Source organism: Tyto alba, unplaced genomic scaffold, assembly GCF_018691265.1.
Source record: "Tyto alba isolate M040663 unplaced genomic scaffold, T.alba_DEE_v4.0 Super-Scaffold_7, whole genome shotgun sequence".
Taxonomy (NCBI): Eukaryota; Metazoa; Chordata; class Aves; order Strigiformes; family Tytonidae; genus Tyto; species Tyto alba.
Genome location: NW_024881328.1, coordinates 8,443,413 through 8,469,196, shown reverse-complemented (window position 1 = coordinate 8,469,196; position 25,784 = coordinate 8,443,413). Strand labels below are relative to the sequence as shown.

Below are 25,784 nucleotides of genomic sequence, written 5' to 3'. Positions count from 1 at the left end.
CAAGGCTTTTGTTAAATAAACTGAAAGAAGTGAAACTCCCCTCTGCCATTTCTTGGAAAATTAAGTTTATGGAGGGCGGCATTTAAACAGAGTCCTTCATTTTCTCTGTTGAGACCATTCATTTTCTTTATTGAGATATTTTAAGTTTGGAAAAAGTCAACTCCAGGGCTTTATAATCTTTACTTGCAGTTCATTCTTCTGTACCATTGCTCCTTAAGCAAAAGATTACTATGAATTGTACATGGTACAGTCACTGCCTTGTCTGCTTTTACTTTACTATGTAATGCACATTTACTTCTGCAGTCAATAATAATCAATAATGCTAAATGCACAGACAAGACATGTTGGAAGATTAGTGGTCGAAAGGTATTTCTGTCCCTCTGCAGAACTGCTGGTTCAGCTGAAAGAAGGAGATCTGAAGGGAATTTTAACAAACAGGGAGCACTGCTAGAAGGCATCTGTGTAATTATCCTATTAAAACAGAGTAACATCTGCATTATCTGTGCAAGTGCAGAATGTAAGGTAACATTATGTTCTCTAATCCTGTCTGAGAGCATTATGAAGTTAAAAGGATAACATTTTACCAAATCTGTGTTTTAACATGATAGGTTACACTTAATTACCTTTTAATTAGTTTTCTTCTCATTAGGTTTTATGCTAAGGACCCTGCCTCTAGCCCTCATCACAGAGCTTTTCTTGTCTTTGGATTGTTTATGCCAGGTTTTATCTTTGAGTTTACCATGAAAAAATGGTCCTACTGTGTCTTGAAGGCCGTTACTACAATTCTTTTTCCCTAGTGTGTGCAAAGCTGCGAGAATATTAATTTTATATACAAAAAAAACCACGTTGTAGCATTCAGAAATATGTGTTTTGAATTTAGTTGCAAAGAGCAAACACATAGCAGTATGTTTTATGAATAAGGAGTAACTATGCATGGCAGGGCCACACGGTAGCAAGAGGAGATTATCCCAGCCTTTGGACTGCTTGCAGTGTAAGCCAGGAGAGTGTATTGGCTTAAATAATGTAGTTTTCTTTTTTCTTCTTTACCCCTGAGGGAGTCTGATTTCCTGATCACCTATCTAGCCATATGCCGTAGCTCTTGCCAGGAACTCTGAGCAGTGTCACTGCCAGCTAAAATTACTTGTTTTCTGAGAACTGAATTATGTTGAGAATTGTCTTAAATTGCTGCACTGGCAACATCACAAGGTTTTGTGTATACACACACAAAAAATATGTAAAAGCAGCCTTACCTTGAAATTCAGCTTAGAAACCTCTTCAAGCATTGAATTTGATCCAGATACTGAGAGGTGTTCTACACCTGCTCAGGCGCATCGCTCCCTCTTTGTTCTCTTTCCAGTGCTTTTCTCAGCTTCTTTGTGCTCTGGCTAGTACAGCACAATGTTGATACATACAAATTAAACATTTACAAAGAAAGCATATTGTCTGCTCCTATTTAGTACCAGTTAGAGTGAAGACCTAGTACAGCTAGTAAAAACTTCTAATATGTTGTGATAACTATATGCTGCTTTTCTTCCCTTTTGCAACAGGATGGAACTGAAATACAGATATATGTTGACTAAGGAGTTGGAATAAGACTGAGTCCTGCTCTGTGATATTTATGTACCTGGACCATGAACTCGCTGTTTGGCTTCACGCTTTAGGAACCTTTGTAGTAACTGTGTGAAGCTGTTGGGAATCATGGCATTCTCTCCATGGAAGCTGTCCTCTCAGAAACTTGGCTTTTTTCTGGTGACTTTTGGTTTCATTTGGGGAATGATGCTCCTGCATTTTACTATTCAGCAGCAAACACAACATGAAAGCAGTTCAGTCCTGCGTGAGCAAATTTTGGATCTCAGCAAAAGATACATCAAAGCATTAGCTGAAGAAAATAAAAATGTGGTTGATGGGCCTTATGTTGGGACAGTGACAGCATACGGTAAGTGTGTGCTCTAGATTACATGGTAATCTGATTAAGATTTTTTCTAAATTGTCCAAACATTTTACTTCATAATGCTGCTCAATTGACAATAGTTTGCACTGTGGATTTTCTGCAGATGGAGAAAACAGTCTTCACTTGTAAGTATGAAATGGGACAAATTTTACATTTCCAGTCACTTGGAAATGAAGTTGTTTGCTAATTTTTACTACATCTGTCTAGTAGCTATATCTAGTATACCTCAGGTTATTTGTTAGAACTTCATTAAAAAAAAAAACAAACTTTTTTGTCATTTTTGAGAAATCGGAGGCTTTTCAGTTTGTTTGTCAGTGATCTAAGAAATTTCTTGTGGAAGAACTTGCCTTACTGATAAAGAGCAAGACCTGCTATGTTTATGTCTTCTTTCCCATTTCACTTCTTTGTTCAGTCAATTTACTTAATGCTTAAGTTTATCTGGCATAAACTTAAATTAAGTATATCGTATTTGTCTCAGGGTAGAGAACTCTTTGTGAGTTTCAGAGCTTTGTTCAGCAGCAAGTTTTAATGCTTACTCTCTTCCATTTTGTACAACATGAGAATTAAGTTTGTGTGCATGTGTGAGACAAAGCATGCAGAAAAGAACAAAGCATGTCACCAGAAAATATGAAAATAAAACTATAATCCAATTTCAGGTTAGGTGTGGCCCCTTTTCAATCTGATAGGAACACACCATACACCTTACTTGTTTAGCATGTTTTAAACTCACTTTCTTTCCTATTTACCTGTGCATTTTCAGGCTGTCTGGAAAGTTAATGGCTAATTAGTCATCTATATTTGTTTCCTTTCATAGTTGCCTTAATGTTCAGTTCTGAAGAAACCGGATAGATGTTTTTTGTAGGCTTAGACAAAGAATAACGGCTAGGATGCAACAGATAATAGCTGCACGTTTTTCTCTAGTTTTCTCTTAATACTCTTTACATTTTGGTGCATGTAATGAAAATATCCTGCTGAGAGGTTCTCTTCATGTCTTGTTTCTGTTACCATTTTTTTCCTCTAAAAAAACCCAAATTTTTGAGTTTGTGTGAAGGTGCTTGCCTGTAAACCTGAGATTATCATCCCAAACAGAGCTAACAATTATATTGCTTTGTTACTTAAATAACAAGCTGTCCTTTTTCTGTAATTTTTACTGATTAGTGACTGCATGTTGAACTATATTGGTATTGTAATCTTACAAAGCAACACAAGCTAAATACAATGGTACTAGATCAAAATTTAGATTGAAGACCTCCAAGCAAGTAGAAGTCTCTAGAGAATTCTGTGCATAGGCTTAGAACAAAACCCTATCTGCTACATAACCATCATCGGTGTCCCATTATCTTGTAAGGGTTCTTGATGGTAGGCGAAATGAAGAAAAGAAAACACAAAACAAAACAAAACAAACCGTAAACAGTATCTCTCCAGAAACTGAAAGGTAACTGCATTAGTAAGTGCCCTAGCTAGGTCTGAGTGTACAGGATATCCTTAAGCTAAGTTCCCCCTGCAGCTTGTTGCCCGTAGCATTCATTTCCTGTTCCAAATCCCACTGAGGAATAAGTTGTTAGCCGCCAAACAGTGGTCAAGTTCCCTAGGAGAAGTTAAACTGCATCTGAAAGTGGGTGAAATAACTTTGTAATGCTTCTGTGAAGGAAAAACTAAGTTTTGTGTAGAAATTTCAAGTTCCATGGCTGAGAAGAATTTTAATTTTAAAGACAAGTTTGGACAGGTGTTTTCAATTAAGGAGTTTGGAAGGGTGCAAAATAATGGTAACATATTTATTTAAAATAGTAGAGGGAAAAGTGCTATGGTAAGTGAATAACACAATTTTAAATAAACTTTATGAAACTGAGTACAGTAATTACTTAATAAGTTAGTTTGTCCTGTTTGGCATACCAAATGATTTGTTGATAGTAAACTATCAGGTTAGCTGCTCAGGAATAAACACATTAATGACTAATGTTAATGATAATGAGTAGAAGTTGGTTCACTACTCTGTGAAAATCAACACCCTTGCTATTTAGCCTTTTTATTTCTTTTAATCTTATCCTCTGATTGGAATTAATGAGAACACTCATGATTTCCATGTTCAAGAATAAGTTTTAAGTTTGCTTGATTTGGCTGCTTTTATCCACCCAAAAGATTTTCAGTCATTCCTCAACTGCGAGTGCACAGCTTGTTCACTTGCTCACTTTTTCTTTCTACCATATATTCACCTGTCAGGTAGGTGGATCAAACACTTTGCATTTAAAAGTTCTAGTCCAAATATACACAGTCAGTATTAGATTTTTCTAGCAGTAAGCAGTTGTTATATAAAAATTATTATGAATCTGTGCTTCTGCCCTCCCCTTCTCAAACTAGCCTCCAGTTGCTTTTTTGTTCTGGTAAGCAGTCTCTAATATCAGTGTGTTTGTATCAGTAATAAAAAATTACAATGTTTAGCCATTTTTCTCTTCATGATCTGTGTATGCCTTTATGTATGCTATGTTTCTTTCTCGTTGTTTCCTGAATTTATTTTTTTTACTATTTCCTAGATTTTTTCCTCCTCCTGTACCATGGTTTTGTTCATGTTAAATCCCTGCTCCCATCCTCCCTTTTCTTCTGTGCACTATACTGTTAAATGACTTCTGGACCCTTTTTAAAATAGTCTAGATCGTTAGTGCTTAAGATTCCATCTTCTCATCTTTAAAGGACATTCCTTTTAAAGGAAAAACATGATTTTAAAGAAAAAGATCTGTTTTATGGCTCTATGGTATAAATATAACTCTCCTCTTATTTGGAAAAAAGAATTATAAGCTTTCTAAAAGTAATAGCCTTTTGTTTTTTGCTCTCTCATTTGCACAAGAATTGGGCTAGTCATGGAAAGAAAAAAAAAAAGGGAGCACAAAATATGTGTGGCAAAAAATACAACTGATGTAGGAGCAGAGGAATCTCTTCACATCTATGGAGAAATTTTCTATTACAGATCTGAAAGTTATTTGATTCCAAAGTTGTGGAAAGCAGAAAATATATTATATATATGCACATGTAATTATTTTATGTAATTAAATGGGAAAATAATGCAAATTTACCATACCAAGTTCTTTAATCCTGAGACAAGGGTAAATGAACGAAGAACAATACTTTCTTTCATCTTCTTTGGCTTGTTGCCACTATAATTATACTGCTTAGTCTGATAGTGGTCTATTTTGCCCCTCTTGCCCACAATTCTTTTAGCTTGCCCAACTGTCTATGTTACTTAAAGAAATCTGAACAAAAGGAAAGGGAAATAAAAATATCAGAGAACTCTTTCTGGGTTGTCATTTGATATGCTATATAATAACTCCTGTTATTATTTGTTGCTTTCCATGTGAAGGAGGTGCTGTGTCAGACCAAATAGATAGGTAGAGGCAATCACCAACAGACTGAAGAAAAGAAGCAGGTGTTTTATGGTGTTTTGTGTATATGACAGAAAGGTTGAACTTAATGTTTTTTTGCCAATGCAGTTGTGCACTGTTTGGCACACCAAATGAGATGCAGGAGGTTTTTGTACTGACTCAAAGCTGTCCCTTTTGGGAAGGGTATTTTTGTTTCCAGGTGACTAAGCATCTAACAGTCTGTTCCCTGATAGTGCTTGAATATGGGCTTAGGTTTAGATTCATTATTATTTTAGCAGCTTTTTATTACTTAACCTATTTCAAAGCATGCTTTCTTCTTTTTTTTTTTTTTTTTTTTGGGTTCCCATGTGTGTACCCATAAAGGTGCACACTTCACCTTGAATATAGGGTATGTATGTAAGTTGCAGTATGCTTTGTAAAATATACAAGAAGACAAATTCCACGTCCAAGGAAACTAATACCTGAGGCTGAATAAATTAGGAAATGTTAGTGCGTAGAACTGCTAATGACAAAGATTTGCACTAAGAAAGTGTCTATATATATTCCAGTCTCATTCTTGTATCTATTTTTTGATTCTGTCTGACAGTGTGCATTGCATTATTAAGCAATTTAACTTTTCATTTTCATTTGTAGATTTGAAGAAGACTCTTGCTGTCTTGTTGGATAATATCTTGCAGCGCATTGGGAAACTGGAGTCCAAGGTGGAAAATCTTGTACTTAATGGAACAGGAGCAAACTCTACCAACAATACTACCACTCCTGCTCCCAGCTTAGGAGCAGTTGAAAAGCTTAATGTAGCAGGTGGGTATGGTAATTGTTTAAAATATTTACGGGCTGTTTAATCTATATTTTTCTCTCTTGGCCATAGCATGATTTTTCAATGTTAGATATTTGGAATGTCTTAGAAAACAGAATTCAAAGTCTAGCCTGTATCAATGGCAATCTTAATTCCAGTGGTCTTGTACAAGCTCAGAGGAAGACTTCTATGGTAACTTGAACACACCGAAGAAAATCAAATTGTCTGCCAAATGGGTATAGTCTACCTTGTTCATAGTAGATGTTACATAACTTAAATGGTTTCTCTTTAGAATGATGAAACTGGACAGACTTTTCCTCTCTAAGCCTAATTACTTGGGTTGGTATGAATCTGCTCTGTGTTTCAACTATATGCACTTCATTGGTTATTAACTGAAAAACATCTATCATGGCTGTTACTGGTTATGATTTTAAAATGTTCTTCCCTACTCTGCTCAACAGCTGTTATGATTTGACACACAGAGATGACCTAACTGGTACCCTCAGCTTAAATAAATATATTTTTTAAAACATCATTTTAAGTCATTAATTTTGTCTTCAGTGAACGGACTGTTCACTACCCTTACCATTTCTCAAAGCATTTGAGTCATCCTGTGGTGGTAAAATGCCTTGCTGGCCTCATCACCTGCATGTCTTGGTTCCTTTAATGTTCCCAGCTGTGAATGTGGTTGGCACACTGAATAAATCTTGTTGTTTATAATGCCTTGTCTATTGCCCTGCATTTTGCTCTGCCACCAAGTCTAAAGTCTGTCCTGCTAATGATCTTTGCAGTCCCAAAAAGGGAGCAGAGCAGAAGAGTTAGGGCAACTTGGTAAATAGGTTGATAGCTGTGTTCCTAAGTCTTGCCTGTGCTTGGGTTTCCTGTAAAAATAAATACTTCTGTTGAGAGGTTGTTACCCTCTTAAATTTGTCAAAACAGAAGCAGATGCTACCTTTGGTAGGGTAATGCAACTGAAAGGAAGTCAGGGAGAGCAGACGTACATGTGATTACCTGAGTACAGTATACCAGCAGAGTTCTGTGTCAGCTGCTCTGTCCTAACTGCATTTTTATATACCAGGATGATGAAAGGATGTTATCTCTTGGTGAGACAGACCTTTGTGTCTCTCTTGCCACATAGTAAAAATATGTTTATAGGCATTTACAATAGCCCTTTGCATGTATGGTTTATTACTGCTTGCCTTGTGGTGGTTTTCCCCACCCTGTGTCTCTCATCTTGGTTAGACTGAAGGCAGATTAGGAACAAGTAATTGAAGAATTACAGCACCTGAAGACTACTAATTGGGTGAACCATGTTGCTGTCACAAGGAACACAAGTTCTTCATTGGAAGATCTTCCACTTTGATGGAAGGTGCTAGTACAGTATTGTTACGGATTCTGGGCTATATATAAAATGGAAAACATACTGGTATATTTTATTTTTATAGCTGGACAAAAGAGAGACTTAATGCTGTTATTTCAGTAGATTTACAGATAATTGGAAGAAGCATATTCATGCTGTTGCTTATATATTTATAGGCAAGGGATTGTTGTTCTTATCTGACTAGGAAACATCTCTCATCAGTTGCTTAGGCTGAATTTAATTTTGTCTGTTATTCTTGGAGTTTGCTAGATTCACAGTTTTAGTACTCATGAGCAATGTTTAAGGAACTTGGTAGGAGTTTTCAGTTTGCAGTGTTTACATAGCTTTTTGCTGCCTGAGTCTTGCTCTGTGGCAAAGAACACTATTTGTCTTATTAGAGCTTCAGTTTTTTACCTTTGACTCTTGGTATGCTAAGTTTAAAATATATGAAGCAACTGTATTAAACAGCAACAACAGAAAACCTCTAGGAAATGGTTTCTTAAGGTTTGATTAATGTATTGGTCTGGTACCTGTTTGGATAATGTTACTGTTCAGGTATCTCTGAGCTGGATGATACCAATGGGTAGAATAGAGCTTGAAGCTAATTCTTGCATTAAAGTGACTGCTATTCATCCATTTGAAGCACTCAATGGAAATTCATCTGATCAGAGGCAGCCAAATGGAAGTGAAAAACTTGTTTCTACTTCTGTCTTCATAGCAGTTTCCTGACAGTAACAAACTCTGGAAGCCATATGATACAAGTAAAACTAGAATATAAATATCTTCTCTGTTAGGAAGGAATTGTTGAGGAAATAAGCTAGGTGAGTAAACACTGATTACAATACCAGCTACAGTGTTGGTTTTGTCTGTAATATTTCAACAGCATCCTTTTCTATTGTGCTAGAGCAATTGAGATAATCTGAAAATTGTTGTAGAGAAGACATTTTGTTACCCAGCAGTTTGTCATTTTACTGGAGCTGAAACATGTATGTATACAAATACACATGATACTTCAATTGTTTTCTTTATAATAGTTTATTCAGCTGTTACCCTATGAAGCGATTGCAGAAAGCAAACATAGTAGGATTACCATTTCTCTCTATTAGCAGTAATATTTTAACACTGACTTTAGACAAATTCATAACTATTGCTAGTAATTTCACTCTTTCTGTCTGGACAACTGTAGTATTTATGGAGCATCCTAATAACATCATGTTTAATCTTTTTAGTCACTTTTTTAAAAGACTTCTTGAGTTTATTTTTTTACATATTTTTTTTACCTTGGAGTTGCTGCTTAAAACTCTGAAGTAAATTAAGCATTTTATATCCTCATTCATCAGTGCAACAGTGCAGTGTCATTAGCAGACTTTCCTAGAAGAGTCCTGCATCCAGTGGAGCTATTTAGTGCATTTATTATTTTTGGACTGGGCTGTCCCAGTACACTGAGACCTGATTCTATAGTCAGTATGACCATGTCTCTTTACCTATGGAAAGCCTTTCTGAAATAAATGGAGTTTCATGCAGGCTTAAGCTGCACTTTAGCATCTATTGACACTGCTTGTAAACCTTGGTAGTAAAGAGTGGAGCCACTAATCATCTGGAAATCTGCATTTTGTCCTTACTGACCTTGTGTAGAGTTTAGTGTGTGTTATATACTACCTGAATAGGTACAAGTGATAAAAAAAACACGTAAAGTAATGACAGGGAGGTGATTATACTGTAAATACTTGTCCTCATTGCTGTTTAAGACTGGACAGAAACTCAAGAGCAAAACATAATATTTTTCTTATAATTTAAAAATTACTACCATGGCAGGGTAGACTTGTCAATCTGAATGTGCTGTGAGTTTTTCTTCATTGTGTATTTTAAGTATTAGGGATACTTTAATGGAAAAAAAAATAGTACACTCTTATCTGCAAACTAAGAAGAACAGAGATGATGATGACTCAACATTTTTCCTCCCAAGGCCTGTTTGCAAGTAGAGTTTTCTTTTATTAGGTACATTGCTGTATTCATAAAGCAGTCCTAAGAACAGTATCCATATGCTACAGGTAGAGGATCATGATAATGCAAGAATCCTGGTTTAGTTCCAAGGTCAAGTTACTGAAATCAGTCCAGGTTATGGTTTTATCTGACTTTAATAAACACAGCTGGTGTGTGACCATGACTCAGACTAGTGGATTGCAAAATTCTTTTCAGGACACCTGTCCACCTTTTCAATATAGGCAAATATTATTAAAAAATGAATATTTATAATATTAGAATGTATGGATGTTTTCTTCAGTTCCTATATACATTGTTTTTAGCTCAGCTCAGATAAGAGTTTGAATGCAACTGTAAGTAATCCAGGTAACAGGGAAGAGAATGTATGTTGAGTAATGGTTGTCAGTTGCAAAGTGGTTGAAAAATCAGTTTGTTTAAAATGCTGGCATTTCTCAGTGAACCAAGGTCAGAGGGTATTTAATTTTTGCCCAGTATACATCTTGATGGCAAAATGTCTGTTGGTCTAGGAAAGTTCCTACTTTTAATTAACAAACTTGCAAGGTTACTTCTTCTAGTGCACTATGTTTGAGCTAAAACAGCCTTCAGTTACCAGTCTCTTGACATTACAACATGGAATCTAATGAAGAAAAAACCTTGATATTATTTTGGGGATGTAGCTTTTAGAGTGGTCACTGCAGCTGCCTGAGCAAATAAATTTCAGTAGTTCATGTTCCTCTAAGGAATAGATCTGCCCTCTGCTAATGGGCAGCAGATACCTTTAACCTGATGACAGTGTTAATAGAGGAATACACAGCCTTTGCAGCCTTACAAGTGTAAAAGCAGATGAAAAATTTTCTCTGAAATGTATGGATGAGAAAAGCTCTAATAATAATGAGTTTTTCAGCTGCTTTTACCACAACTGTAACCACTGTTTCTAGTCAGGATGTCATCTGAAAGGCTATCAAATATCTTCTAAAAGTTTTATCAGCAACTTCTGTAGGTTTTCCTGGTGAATAAATGATAGCACCAGTAGCAGAAAGATGAAGTAGGACAGTTTCTTAGGAAAACAAAAAATGTTGGGGAAGTACCTGGCTATCAAAGATTTTTCTAAAAAAAAACAGTACTCAACAAAACAGAATGTAGTCTTGACTGTGTAAAGCATTAGACAATGTGAGCCACAAAGTCTGGGGAGGTCCAGATAAGCGTTGGACTGGGAGGTGTTCTAAACTGGAGTATTATGCTAAAATAATCCATTATAAATTATTTAATAAAGGAATGAGGAATACCCTCTCTGAAAGAGCCTGTCAGCAAAGGAAAAAAGAGGCACTGGCATGGGAAATAACCAAACTGTTTAGCAGTTTGGAAAAAATATCTGTCTTTGTTTTAGGGTTATTAATACAGCCAGAAGTTGAATAATCTCTGGGCAAACAGTAGACATCATGGCTATTTATGCCATGTAACAGCCTAACAGAAATGTTTGTGGCTTCCTAAAACAGTTTTGATGAATTTTTAGCCTATGCTTTGACCACTGTGGCCTGAACAAGCAATTTATGTGATAGGTATTACTTGCTAGAGAGCCCATGACTTTTTCTTTCAGTAGAGTATACTCTTCATTACCATACTGAAACCTGAGATATGCTGGTATCTGGAGATTAACTAGCCTAAGTAAAACACATTCTTTGACTAAGATTTATAATTGCACTTTGGGCAGACATGCAAACATCTTAAGAATATGACTCAGTGTTTAAAATTTAAGGACTGTTTGGAAATAAAGTTATTCATCACTTTATAAAGGTCTCTTCATCAGTTATGCTCCTTATTTGGCAAGATATCAAGACATGGAGAAAAGGGGCTGCTTTTTTTTTTTTTTTTTTTCTTCTTAAATTGTTCCACTACTGCTATCAAGTATGGTGTAGAACTGAATCCGACAGTGGCAAAATCTGCAATGGAAAAATATCTCTCTATGGTGCTGTGTGGAGTTTTTGGCAGATAAAAGGATCTGAGGAAAATCCATCTGGATTATGCTCGTTCATAATAAGAAGGTGATAACAGTTGGTAGCAGGAAATTTTGAGGATTTAGCAAGGACTGTAACTCAGCTGTCTCTGAAGTAGGTGAACGCAGACTTTTATTTGATTAATTTTTGAATTCCTATTTAAAGACTAGAAATATCTCTCTTCAGACTCTCAGACACCTAGCATTGTTAATTTATATGTAGATTGTACTGTGTATTCATATTCTGAGTGTGTTTATGTTTGTAGTGTGGTACCACACCTGGCTTCTTCCTCTGAAGTCAGTTTTGCAGAATCTTTCATTGAGGGGAGCCCAAGAGCAAAATAGTTTCCCTTCTCTTTTGGGTTGTGTGAAAGGATAATAGAGCATGAACTCTTAGTATCACAAATATATTTAATCCTAATCTGAAAGGATCTGAGGATGGGACCTCTGCTAGAGGATGAGGCTGCACAATGATGTTAAGAAGCAAAGCAGTGGAGCACCTTGGGTAGCTTGAGTGGGAGGTTAGGTGTTACTTTTTTTTTCCCCCTCTTTAGATCCATGTGTAAAATCATAAGCATACTTTCCTCTTTCTTCTTCTCTTCTCAAAAACATCAAACAGTCTGGTTGTTTGGATACTGACAATTTTCAACTGCTTTTTCAGAACCTCCATTTCGTTTATGAAAGAGTGAATTGTTAATTAAGATGTTTATAAGGCTTCAGCTGACTGGTTTCAGAAGCAATAAAATCCTCTTTCGTTCTCTCTCTCTTCTGTTTTTATTTATCCAAGCTGTATCTGAAAAGCTTTTAAGATACTTGGTAGCCATCCTTTCTGCATTTGTGGGAAGTAATGTAATTCCATATACACAAGAAAGTATTAATCTAAACCTTGGGTGCCTAGCAGATAAGTGTTTTCATCAGCCTTTAGAACAGGAATCTTTGAGCCACTGCCAAAAATAACACCCTAGGTAAATTTAAAGTTGCTGTTTTGGAGATGATTAAACAGAAATGGGGAAATATGAAACCATGGCACTTTCAAGCAGTTTGTCTACATGGCTGCTTCTCTTGTAGCTGAATCCTTGGTTCCATGTGACAGGCACAAGATCAGTTTCATTTAGGCAGCTTGGCTTTTAACAGTTATGCTTTTCTAAGATAACTATGAAAGAAATCCTTGATTCTTGTGGGACAGTATTGCACTAAGCATATTTCATCCGATAGGGCAATCTGCTTGCACAAACGTGATCAAAGAATCAGTCTTCTGTTTTCTTTTGGGAAGCAGGGGCTCTGGGGTTTGTGTGCTGTGGGTTGGGTTTGGTTTGGGGTGGGTTTTTTTTGTGGCCTTTTTTGTTTGGGGTTTGGGTGTTGGTTTTTTTTTGTTGTTTTTTTTTTTTTTTTTCTAAATTGTGAACTCTCATGTTCTGGCAGCTATGGGAAAAACTTGATTTGATCAAACTAAAAGAAACCGTTTCAGTTCCTCAGGCTTTAAAATGCTACTAAGTAATAGTGGTATTAATACTGAATATACATGTTGCAAAATGATTTTTTTAAAAATAAAAATGTTGACTTAAAGCAAGGGCCAAGGTGCTTTGAGGCTGTTGTCATCACTTTACTGTGCTTGTTCAGTGAAAAGCTAAATTTTTGATAAGTGTAATCATCTAACACCTCAGATAATATAACTGCACTGAAAACTGTGCCAGGCTAGTTGTTTACAAAATGTTCTTTTGCCTTGAAAAGTGTCACTGGAAGATTTTAATTGTGTCTCTGATCTCATAAAAATGAGCAAGTGAAGGTTCATGTCAAATCCTCCTCCACACCCCCTTGTACATAGCTGGTACTTGGAGAACTCTTTCTAAAACTAAGAACAGTTAAGAATCAGGTTGCTTTATGTAGCACTGCTCAGCGAGGGAGAGTATTTTTGGTGTATCTGTTCAAAGTTTGCATAGCTTTTCTGCCTTATACATTAACTTGTTCTGCTGTATTGGCTGTTGAGTTCTCTTTTAACAACTTTAGCATTAACATCTTTAAAGTAACTCATTAGGATGCAGACTTCAGTATTTACTTGTCATTTAAGACATGATGGTTTGGATGCCTGTCAGATATCTGGCATCCTGTGTGAATATGTAGCAAGGCAGGCTGGCAAGTCAGCTCTGGCAATGCTGCAAGCAGGCTTTTTATTTAACGCTACTGTGGTGAGAAGGACCTTTGTCATGGTATTTCCATGTTCTCCTTCCTAAAGACTTGGGGCTGACAAACTGAAGCCTTTTATATGGGGAGGAAGACTTGAGTAACTTCATGATCAGTTGATTTTTTTCCATGGCTCTCTTTCCGATGAACTTTGTAACACGTGTAACAGCCTCGTTAGATTTAATGGTCTGAAACCACACTTCACCCCATAGTTCTGTACTTGCAGAGACAAACTAGATTAAAAAACTCTAAGATATTGTGTATTATTTTGAATTTCCAAAGCTGTCCTCCTATCTCAAGAGGACTACAGTAGGCTTATCTTCAGTTAACATAGTATATACAATGTTCTGTATGGTCATGTCTTAAAAAACAAACTAGTTGTCCCTACAGAATATCAGTGTGTACCAGAGGTAATAGAATGTGGGCTGTGCTGGTTCTAACAGCCATGATTACTGATTTCTCAGGGTGATGCTTTGCTTTGACTCGTATTTATTGTGTCTTATTCATTGTATTGTTTTTTCACACTGTATATACTATCAAGTAGTTTTTCCCATTTTGATGTCCATTTACCTCTCACAAAGTCAGTAGGACGGAGCCAGGGAGAATTGTGTGTTTTCAAGCCTCACTGTCGCAGCACAGTGTAATGGCTCTGCAGAAGACCACACGTGAATATTCTCCACTGCAGTGCTAAGCTGTATTAGTAATGCTGAAGGGGTCTGTTAGTGGTCCCCTGGGCTGCATTTTGATTAACCACTTGACTACTACTTGAATTCTCCTAACACTGAATTGATTACAGTAGTATTAATGGAACACAGCAGCACAGCTGGTGTGAGGATGGACTAGCAGTAGAAAAGTTAATTTTCTTTAAATCATGCCAATGCTTTGCTGCTGAAGTTTCTAAAATGTTAGTAGAAAGCATTTTGTGCTCTGCATTTAAAATCTTGAAACCTTTAGCTTATTTCATTGAATACATTGATCGTGTTGATATGTTGACACTGCAAATTCTCTCTTTAAAGAAATCTTACCAGCTGGAGATGAAAAATATGAATTAAATTGAGAATGTGTTAATTAGTGGGAGAAGGGAAAGGAGACCTTACACAAACCAAATGAGCTTTAACTGCAGTGTTGTGTCTAACCATAGATACTATATTTCAGAACTGAAATAGAAACAAGAGTTCCATGAATTAAAGTAAGAACAGTACTTTTAATTAATGATCAAAACCAGAAAGAGAACAACTAGAGATAAAATTGGTAAATAGACTTGATTGAATATGATTACTGTGCCCTTTTCATACTAAGGAGGTTCCTGATTTTATGAGATCTCCTGATGGAAACCACTTTGAATTGGGCTGTTACCTGTGCTGTAAGTCATCAAAAGATATTCTAGTATGCTTTTTTGCACTAGTCTGAAAATCTGGGTTTTAGCCTCAAGGTTCCAAAGTATATAAACTTTTGTGTCATGAATTCTTAAGATATGTCCATTCTCTGAAGAATGAAGAGTTGGTCCTTAGCAGACTAGCTAGGCTGCTGGAGTCACAGTATGCAATTTCAGCAGTATTGTGACATTTTCATTTGCTTTAACCAATATTGCTATTTTAAAAGTTTTATGACAAATAGAATACCTATCAAACAACAGTCGCTGTTGAGTAGCTAATTGTAACTGTTATTCGATTTACTTAGTGGATTATTTCTAGACTTCCTAACTGTCTGATGGATAAAAATTAAAGCAGAATTTTTTAGCCTCTTATGAAGCACATTATTTGAAGGATGTGCAATATAGGAAAGGGACAAAATACGTATGTAGCACTCACTATTGCTTATTTTTACTGTTTTGTTAAAGAGTAACTAGGAAACAAACAAAAAAATCAATTCCCTATCACAGATTGTGCTTTTAGCCACGTAATTCTTTCTTAGGTGTTGTAGACCTTCACTAAAATAAACAAAAACCTGTGGACATGGAGTTTAATTGCAAGAGACAATTAAGACCTGTACCTGTAAACTGGGGCTTAGAGAGTGGTGTCAAAGGCACGGGACTTTAGCCAGTATAGTTGCTCATATACAGCAGCAATGAAGAAGTATCTTTTCCAGTGCAAGGTTAAATCTGCCAAGTCATTCATGCTAATGTGCTAGACTTTGCACTGAAATAACTGATGATTGTTCACAAGTTCAGCACCTGCTGTGCACTAACGATCTCTGACGCAGAGCTGTATATCTTTGAACAGCCACAGGCATTTGCAAAGTGAACATATGGCTCTTTTCTAAACATGGGGATGGAGTTTGTTAGTTTTATATTGAATATCCCAGGACTTCATAAAGAGAGCACTGTATTTAAAGAGGTTTTTTAAATCTGGAGTTGCTTGGTGTTTTATCAATATTTTCCATTTTTTTTTTCAAGATAATCTGTAACAACTGTGTGCTCTTAGGTTTATAATATGCTCACATTTATATTTTCAATTTGTCAACACACTGACTTTTAACGTAACATCATATGAGATAAATGTCTGATAATTATGTCTTTGTGTAACAGCAGTCAAGAGGAGATAAGATGCACATGACTTCAAAAACACTTAGGTGTCTCTATAATAGAAATATCATGGCTCACACAATACACACACTTTTTTCTCTTAAGCTTTAACTACTGTTTCCTTGCATTGACTTGACAGTTGCTGTATTTCTAAATTTTTTGGCTCTAAGTTTTGTCTGGGAAAAGAGATCTCAGAACTTGTATTCTAAATTAAATAAATCCTAATTAATGATAAAAATCCTCCTGGTTTCTCAAATACTATTTTCCAGCTATATTAACTTTAATGTCTGGTTTAATAATGTATTTCTCCCCTTCAGGAAAGAACTATCCAACATGAATCTGGTAACAGCATAATACTTCTATCCTGATCTTTTTAACAAGAATCTTCATAAGATATTAGAGGTTGGGTTTTTTCAACATCTCCAGAATGACTTGTATTTTAATACTTGCTTTTCATGCTTTGAAAGATCCTGATGTGTAGATCCTTATCATGGTTTAACCCCAGCTGGTAACTAAGCACCACACAGCTGCTCGCTCACTCACCCCCGAGTGGGATGGGTGAGAGAATCAGAAGAGTAAAAAAAAGTGAGAAAACTTGTGGGTTGAGATAATGACAATTTAATAGGTAAAGCAAAATCCGCACACACAAGTCAAGCAAAACAAGGAATTAATTCACCACTTCCCATCAGCAGGCAGGTGCTCAGCTGTCTCCAGGACAGCCAGGCTCCATCACACGTAATGGTTACTTGGGAAGACAAACGTCATCACTTCTAACATTTCCTTCTTCCCCCAGCGTTATATGCTGAGCATGACTCCAGACGGTCTGGGACATCCCGTTGCTCAGCTGGGTCAGCTGTCCTGGCTGTGTCCCCTCCCAACTTCTTGTGCCCCCTCAGCCTCCTCGCTGGTGGGGTGGGGTGAGAAGCAGAAAAGGCCTTGGCTCTGTGTAAGCTCTCCTCAGCGGTAAGGCAAACATCTCTGACTCATCAACACTGTTTCCAGCACAAATCCAAAACACAGCCCCATACCAGCTACTGTGAAGAAAATGAACTCTGTCCCAGCCAAAACCAGCACAATCAGCATCCCCAGGGTTCCACTTACTTCATCTCCCTTGTCTTTGTGATTCATTCCAAAGTGTAATTTGCTGATATCTTACTGAGGTTAGTCCTTACTGTCTGTGGGATATGCAAGATCTGTTCACCTTTGGATTCCAGTTTAAGAAGAACGAACTTCTAGTTAGCGTGTATGATTGAAGCATTCGCACGAAAAAGGGAGCGAGCTGATTTGGCAGTATGAGCCCACAGTGAGCTAGAGACATGTGTGGGAATACTGTCCAACCATCGCTGCTTCGGCTGGTCCAGCTGTGCAGCATGGTTTGATGAGAGCGAGCTGGACTGTTAATTTATAGCTATAAATTTGTATTTAAAGAAGTTGCCTACAGCTTCCTTGACTTTATATATTTTTACAAGGATGTTTCCTATGTTCGTAACTATGGTTCAGAACAACTAGTTTAAGGATGGGGAAAGGAACCTTTTTGTTGCTCACAGGCGACCTGTTACCTGTAGGCTCCAGCACACCCTCTATGTCTAGTTAGTAGTGGGCAGCTAGAGAAGCAGAAATTTAATTCTTCATACAGGTTCTGATCATTAAGGAAGTAAAAAGTTGTGAGGGATATTTCTCAACCTAGAACTCTCACTGACTGCGGCCAAGAAGAAGGGTTATGGCTTCAGTGCAAGTAGTAGTTGACTGGAACCATCAAAATTATTCACAAGTGAATTCAGACTTTTGCATTTAATTCTCAGGTTTATGTGTGGAAACCAGTATGTTCCCATACTGACTGGCCCATTTCTGCAGGCAGTGTGTTGCTTTGAACATCTCTCCTTGATGTAGATGTGTTTCCAGTCTGATTATATCAGCTAACTTCCTATTTGCAGGCACAAAGTAATTGCTTGTCTAGGGTGTACTCAGATGGAACGGAGCTTTTGTCTATTGCTTCTTCTGTTCTTTCACATTCGTTTCCTCTTGTATGCATATATTGCTATACTTTCTTCTGCTCTGGATAATACTTTAAGTAAATTCTTTCATGGAACACTTTGTATTTAATCTTTATAGAATCGCCTTTGCTATGCTATTACCTAATTAGTAGCTGTGATTGGAGCAAGTGGAAGTTGATATAGGTGTTTGGGATATATCCATGGTAAGGCTGAGTGGGAAGATGGAGTAGGGAGCTGGTGAGCATGTGAAGCATTGTCAGTGTCTATAATGGTGGAAAAAAGATGTTAACATTTTTGAGGAAGGTGAATCCTAGGAGTGTTTACTGTTGCTGGCAAGGAGGGGGGAAAGATGTCAGGTACTTTTGGAAGACATTAATACTTCACCAAGCATTTCAACATGGTTAGAGGTGATAAAGGTGGGCGTTAGTGTTCTGTGTTCAGTATACATACAGATTATCCTGATCGGTATGCTGTTTGTGTGTAAATCATCCCAGTGGAAGAGCAGTAGGACTGCTCTAGAAAAGCCCTAGTGCAGCTGGCCACAGGAGAGACCAGAAGCCTGAGAAAATCTGTAGCTTATGCTGACATAAATGTCTGGCTTTTGCTTTTTACTACTTTGAGTGGGCAGGAACAGGAAGAGCCGGGAGGGTTGGCTTTCTGCTTGGAAAGTATCTGTATGTAGTACTGCCACAGCTGCTCTGAGTTATTGAAGTGTATGGCTGGTGCAATGTATGACTGTTGGAAGAAAGGAATTTTTATTCTTGCAAGTAGACCTTGCAAATACACGTGTCCTGTAAAACTTTGTGAACAGTGCAAAGATGTAGATGGTCAGCAAAGATTGCTGCCTATCTACAAAAACACAGTTGCATGCAGAAAATATTTTTATATATGACGCAAGCAAATGGATATCTAGACTACAGTTGTGTATCTACCAAAAATGAGGCCATTGTCTGTACTTTGTGGTTTTGATCCATCCTTCCTTTCTTTGACAGGTGACAAGATACCCATTTAAATGCAATATGGTATGAGTCATAGACTTGGCACACTAGATATTTATGCTGCAAAATAAAGAATTATAGTTTGTACTTATGTATTACACTGTACTTAAAAGGATTTCAGAAGAGAGGCTTTGCTTTGACTGCTGACCTTCTGAAGTGGAAAGCCATCATATGATAGTGTAGTTAGCTTGAGATAAAAGACATTTTTCATTTTTTAAATTTAAATGACAAAGTTCATGGATCCTTCATGTTGACAAGCTATACCTTCCAGTCAACAGGAAGAGCAGAAGAGCAGCTTTTGAGTAATTTCCTACTTTTGAGAAATAAGGAACTGAAGGAATCACATCAAGTCTAAGGAGGTATGACCATCTGGCAGAGGGAGATCATTTAGCCCAGAGCAAGCAGTGAAAAGGCTTTACGTGGCTTTGCTAGGCTGTGCCAGTGGCACCTCCTGCAGCTGCAGCCCCCAGGGGACTGCCATTCCCATGTCTGCTTTGCTTCTTCTATAGTGCTGATCAGAAAGTTGTTTCTGGTTTCAAGTAATACTTTTGGGCAAGAACTGTGTTAACTGATTCCATATCAGTGATCCAACCAAAAGTCAAGTGAATGAATGGTAGAGCTGGCATGGTGATCAGTAGGTAGTGACTGAGGAACGATACCCCTTGAGAAAGCACTGTTGCAGAAGAAAAGATACGTAGAAATGCATGTTGAATACCATTTAATAATACCTTCTTCTTTAAGGGTTTAATAAATGTCTTTTAGCTTTCTGAAAATTGTGAATTACAGTTGATTGGTTCTATATATAGTAGCTATGGGGGGAAGCAAATAAACGTTTGAGCATGACAAGTATAACTTGTCCAAATGCAACTGAAATTGATAGGAAGAGTTTTTGATTGAATATAATTGCCCAGACATTGAGAATTTTGAAGCCTAAGTTCGTTATGATGCTGAAAGTTGAATTTTCCCTGTGGTTGAATTGCATTTCTGATGTTATGTCATAGATTTCAGATGTCTTTTATGTTTTAAGAAGATCTGAATTTGACATGCCTTTTGAAAAGCGCTGTACTTATTTTGTATTCAGGCTTATGAGTTTGAAGGAAGAAAGAGAAAAAAAAAAAAAAAAGCCTCCAGTTTAGACCATAAAGCTCTTCTAATGGCATTATATTGATTACTGAAAATTGCCATCATTTTAGCTATGCCTCTTTTTGGCTTAAGGTAGGTTTGTTACTGTTGATTTCAAGCACAGATTTCAGTGTGATTCAAGTGGATGGTCTGATCCCTGAACTGTAGTAAATCAAAAAGTCCCATTGTTATCTAGCTGTACAGACTGAATTTAGAGCATAATATAAGTTGTTGTTAGCTGTATGCATGCTCTGAATGTTCTTAGAGCAGAAATCAGAGCCACAGATGACAATGGTCTAGTCGGCAAGAATTCCATCAGGCTAAGAAGATAGGGAGAATATTTTGAAAGTACTTATTGATTTTAAATTACAAAGTCGTCTTAAAGACTACTTTGCTTCAGTGTTACTGTCATTGACAGTGCGGCTCAGTTTGTCAAATTGCTGCTGCTGCAGAGACTGCCAAATAAGTGTCTTCTTCCTGGCATGATTCTTCTTTCCCCGTTCGCTCCATTTTGCAATGCTTCACTCACTTTTCAAGTTTATCTTTAAAAGATATCTGAGAAAAAATGGAAAATATTCAGATAAACCAGGAGGTGTTTTTTTGTATATAATACAACATTCTAACTTCTATCCACTGATCTTGTCGCTACTCTATTCTAATGCTGTAGCCTTTTTTCTTCTGAAATCTCTAATTAGCATATTCTGGGTGAAGTCGTGCACTGTAACTGCCATAGCATGAAGTGTTCTTAGGCTGATGGATGGCTGGCTTTAATGATCTTGATTCATGCCCATGGGAAAAGCCAGAAATGATGCAGGTATAATTTATATAACTGGGACGAACTACCTAAATTAAAAACCTTATCATCTTCTGCCTTTAGCAAGATTCTCTCCACCACATTAATCATTTTTCTTGCCTTAAAGGTCTGTGTTAGAGGGTTCTTCTAAGTTCTTAGAAGGAAGTCTCATCCTGGAATTGATGTGGTAATGTCCTTTGAAACTGCTCCTTTGTTCGTGGCTCATGTGATAGAAGTGTTGCTCTGTATTACACTTGTGTTGCAAAATCTAGAATGGTAAAATATTAAAATAGGCAAAACAGAAAAAAAAATACTGGGAGACCATAGGAAGTATTTCTAATGAGATGTGATGTAGTGCTACTCAGTTGTAAAATTAGATCATATTGCAGCATTTATTAATTGGGTCATATATCTGATGCCAAGTTTTGGATCATGGGTATTTGATAAAGTGATAACAGAACTTGAAAAACTAGTTTTTATGTTTAAGAGCAATATACATCCTACAAATGTTTGACAATAGGAAGCAAATTGTTGCAATTTAGTAGTTTTAAGTACACTTTGATTAGGAGAATATTTTGCTTTCTATTATTTTCAGTATTGACTAGCTTAATTTTTAAATCTCCTTAGACCAGTTTTTGTAATCCAGCACTTTTACTTCAATTCAGAGTTGAAATCTGTGCAACCGTTTTCTTCTATAGTCAAAAAAGAGCACACTGAGTTTTAATGTTGTAACAAATATTGCACAATAGCTCTCTTTAGTCTGGATTGTGGATTCATGAAAATAAAAGGAAGGATTCATTAGGCTATCTGTCAGAACTGTAAAATGAAATTCAGTTATGGTCTATATTTCTCTTTAGATCTCATAAATGGGGCCCAAGAACAGTGTGAATTGCCTCCTATGGATGGTTTTCCTCACTGTGAAGGGAAAATAAAGGTAAGGGAACTCTTTAATCTTATTATATGTGTTCTGTTAAAAACGGAACATATGTTGCAGTACATCACCACTCAAACAATGGCATAAAACAAGACCAACTGAGTCAAAAAAGATGATATTTAGGAGTGTATGTCACTACAGCATTGCTTACCTCAAGTCTTTAATACTATTGCTCTAGAGAAATAAAGTGGCATCCTATTGAGATGGGAATAAAATGCCATATTATGTTAAAATGCTATATCATTTAAGAAAGCGCTTTATTATTTGAATGCTATCTTATTCATAAACTTTCTTCTCCTTTTTGAAAAGCCCTGTTTTCTTCCCCATTATAAGTCATTTGGTGTCCCTTTACCCCAGGACTGGGATTCTGTGTGTACCTCACTCCAGCCCATTCTCTGTTTCAGCAAGACATTTGTTCACACTTCTTTCGCCCCTTTACCAACAACTCTGCCCAGTTCCTCCCTTCCCCTTCTCTGTTAAAAGCATTCTGCTTCTTCTGCTCACAAGCTATGCACTGCACTAAGTGTGCAACCAGAACTTTGGGGCTCACAGTTGATTCTACATAAATCCTGTACAATAATGCTGTTGGAAAGGCCAAATATTGAATGGCATCAGACTTCAACAACAACAAACCCCACGCAACAACAACAAACCCCAAGAAATCCTCAAAAACTTTTCAAGATGGAAGTTTTTGGTCTTTTTTCCCCAAGATACATTTCAAATGTTAGAATACTGTTTAATTAGTGGGGGAGAAATTTGCTGGACACTTAAATATTATTATTAAATATTACAATTTCTTTCTGAAAGTGAAAACAAATAACTATCAAAGTATATGTGAAATTAAGTTGCCTTTTCCTCTAAATAAAATTCTTAATAGTATTAAAAAAAAAAAAAAAAAAAAGAGACAAAAAAAAACCCAAACCTAAGTTTCAAATCTCTGTGTTTTGATCCATTTTGACAAACTGGCTGCATAGTGACTATGTAATACATTATTTGAATATTAAAATATGAATTTAAATTAACTACTTGCTTCTGCAGAAATGTCAGATTCTTGGCAGAATAGGGCAGATTTCAATCTTGGTAACTGAAATGATCTGTTAAATTCCAGAGTAAATGTAACACAGGGGGGCAATTCAGTCAACTCCAGCCACACCCATACGCCTGGATCCTGATTACAGTCTCCTTTTGATTTTTGTGTCTGATTGCTTGGCTACCAGTTTGTGTAAACAGTGCTCACATCTGGTGTGCAGTTACCTCCCCGGTGTAGCTGAAGACAGAGATGCTGTATGCTGCAAAATATCAATAAAATTCCTTATTTTGTTATTTGTAATTTTTATCTGATTGGATACAGCTGCTTGTAGCTTTCCCCTGTTTTCCTGAGTTCAGCGTGAAATAGTATAGAGTTATTATATGGTACTTAAACCTAACAGACTGTGCTTTTTTTTCCCATTACAGTGGATGAAAGATATGTGGCGATCGGATCCCTGTTATGCAAGTTATGGTGTAGATGGGTCCACGTGCTCCTTTTTTATTTACCTCAGTGAGGTCAGTAATCTTTCAATCTGCAGAAGGAGAACATCATTTTGCCTCCATATTTTTGGTAACCATTTGCAAACTTTTCTCAAAAGAAGTCATAAATTCCTTCAAAAAAATTCTATAAAGAGGAAAAATCTATTAAAACAGAATTATTATGAAGTGTATTGCTATTATTCATAAGTCCTCCAGGGGTTTCTACTCTGAAGAATTCTAATGTTTAGAACTAAAGTGATGTAAGCAGTGACTCTCCAGGGAGTCCATGATAGGTATCCTCTTAAACTGAAATATGAAGCTCAATTGTAGATCCTTGCCTCTGAACACTTTTTCTCTTGATTTCTATGTAGCTCCCAAGGTATTAATAGGGAGGCATTTTAGAGGAGATATTTGAGATGTAAAATTTGGAAAGTTGAACTAGATGGTACATCCTCCTAAGCAGCACGGCTGCTTCCTGCTTGGAGACTGTTCATGAATTGCAGACTCTGCTAACAGAAAACAAACAAAAAAAACCTGAAAGTCACATTTTTAAATGAAGTTGCATATATATATGTGTGTGTGTGTGTATATATATATATATATATTGGCTAAAGCTTTTGGTACGTGTCGGAACCAAAGGCCCAGTTTTGTATACAGCGGAATACGCTGCTTTCCCTGGTCTTTTTTCTACAGACTTCCTGTCTCCTGATTAACACTTTTATTCTAAGAATTCATTTTGTCAATCAATTATTATGAGCTCTATTGCTGGCTTGTAGTGTGTGTGCCAGAAACAGTCAGGTATATTTGATCACTTGACCTCTTCTTTCTTATTAGAAAAATTAAAATACCTTATGGCAACTGATCCTGGAAGTAGTATTGATATCTAGCAGCTTACTGCTTATAAAGAACTGCAAGAGCCATTGTTGCTACAGAATTTCAAACTAATATTAATTTTGTAGTTTTTGCAGGATTGGAGGGGTGGGGCTGGGTTTTTAAATTATGTATCTGAGATTAAAACCGTAAGTCTATTATATAAGTAACTGTTGTAATGAAAGCAGTTCCTGTTAATTTACACAGTTGACTGTCATTAAACTTTTGGTGTCATTCCTTGAAGCAGCAGTAATAGTTAAATGCATTTCCAAAACACGTGTCTGAAGAAATGAAAAAGGCTGGGTTGAATCACAAATTTGATTCATTCCATTGCTACTACCAAGTGTTGATTTATTTATGGGCTATAAAGCTGGGGAAGGAAAAGATACAGGATGACTATATTATTTATCCTGTTATTTATCATAGAAGCTAGAGATATGGTTTTATAATCATCTGAAGTTGATCTAAGTTTCTGCTAAAAGGTTATGTTTTAGCATTAGCAGAGTTATGTTTGCACATTAGTATTCTGTCAACCAGCAGGTGCTTCATGTTTTTAATGCAGATGTATCTTAAAAATTAAGATACATGTCACCTGAATGTGAGAATCTAATATTCTTAAATGACATTTATTATTTTGTATTTCTGTTAAATCACAGTATTTTCTGTGACAATCTTCTCTGATCACCAGTTTTGAAAACCCACTTGATGCTGTTAGTTTTTTCATAATTGATCTTTCAGCTCTTTCTTATGGCAGAATGCATGTAGATTTACAGAGGCCAAATGGTTGTTTTATCACAGGTCTGGGGATTTGAAATTTTTGTTTAAGCAGCAATATTGAATTTGGGCAACTTCTCATTTCATGATGGAACAACAGTACAATTAGTCTATGTGTATATTTGGCAACTTCAGACAAAGGCCTTGTACTTTTGTTTTTTTAAAGTGTTTTCCCATGACAGAATGTAAAACTAGTGCTGGGTGAGCATGTTATTAACCTTGGGTTTAAATTTGGCATTCTTAATCCTATGATTAATTCCACAATTAATGCCCAGCAGCAGAATATGAAAGCTTAAATGTTTGCGAATGCAAGCATGAAATGAAATTCTAATAACACTACAATGATGTGGATTTATGAGGTGTGTTGGCTGCTAAGGATAACTTGGAAATGCTCTTGCGGTAGTAATTTGTCAAAGTGGACAGTGATGAAGAGTTGACAGTTTATAGTACGGTTGCACAGCTGAATGATAAATGTGTCTACATAGCTCTTAAGTCAAAACTGCTGATTTAAAATATTAGAATGCATTAGGGTACTAGAAGGATATTACTGTTAAGATTTTTCTTTTTTACTTTAAGGTTACAGTATAGGAATAAGATAGGTGTGTACACATGTTCTGTTTGAATATGT

General features: G+C 36.5%; 1 protein-coding gene across 4 annotated transcripts in view; it reads left to right on the top strand.

Moving 5' to 3' along the window:
- MGAT5 (alpha-1,6-mannosylglycoprotein 6-beta-N-acetylglucosaminyltransferase) overlaps nucleotides 1-25,784 on the top strand; it is a 131,016-nt gene that overhangs the window by 46,342 nt on the left and 58,890 nt on the right. For all 4 annotated transcript variants that reach the window (XM_033003115.2, XM_033003116.2, XM_033003118.2 and 1 more), the window contains 4 exons: nucleotides 1,548-1,936; nucleotides 5,959-6,126; nucleotides 21,927-22,003; nucleotides 23,459-23,548. In XM_033003115.2, coding sequence (XP_032859006.1) covers nucleotides 1,699-1,936; nucleotides 5,959-6,126; nucleotides 21,927-22,003; nucleotides 23,459-23,548 — 573 coding nt within the window. In that variant the 5' untranslated portion in view covers nucleotides 1,548-1,698. The remainder of the gene's footprint in view (nucleotides 1-1,547; nucleotides 1,937-5,958; nucleotides 6,127-21,926; nucleotides 22,004-23,458; nucleotides 23,549-25,784) is intronic.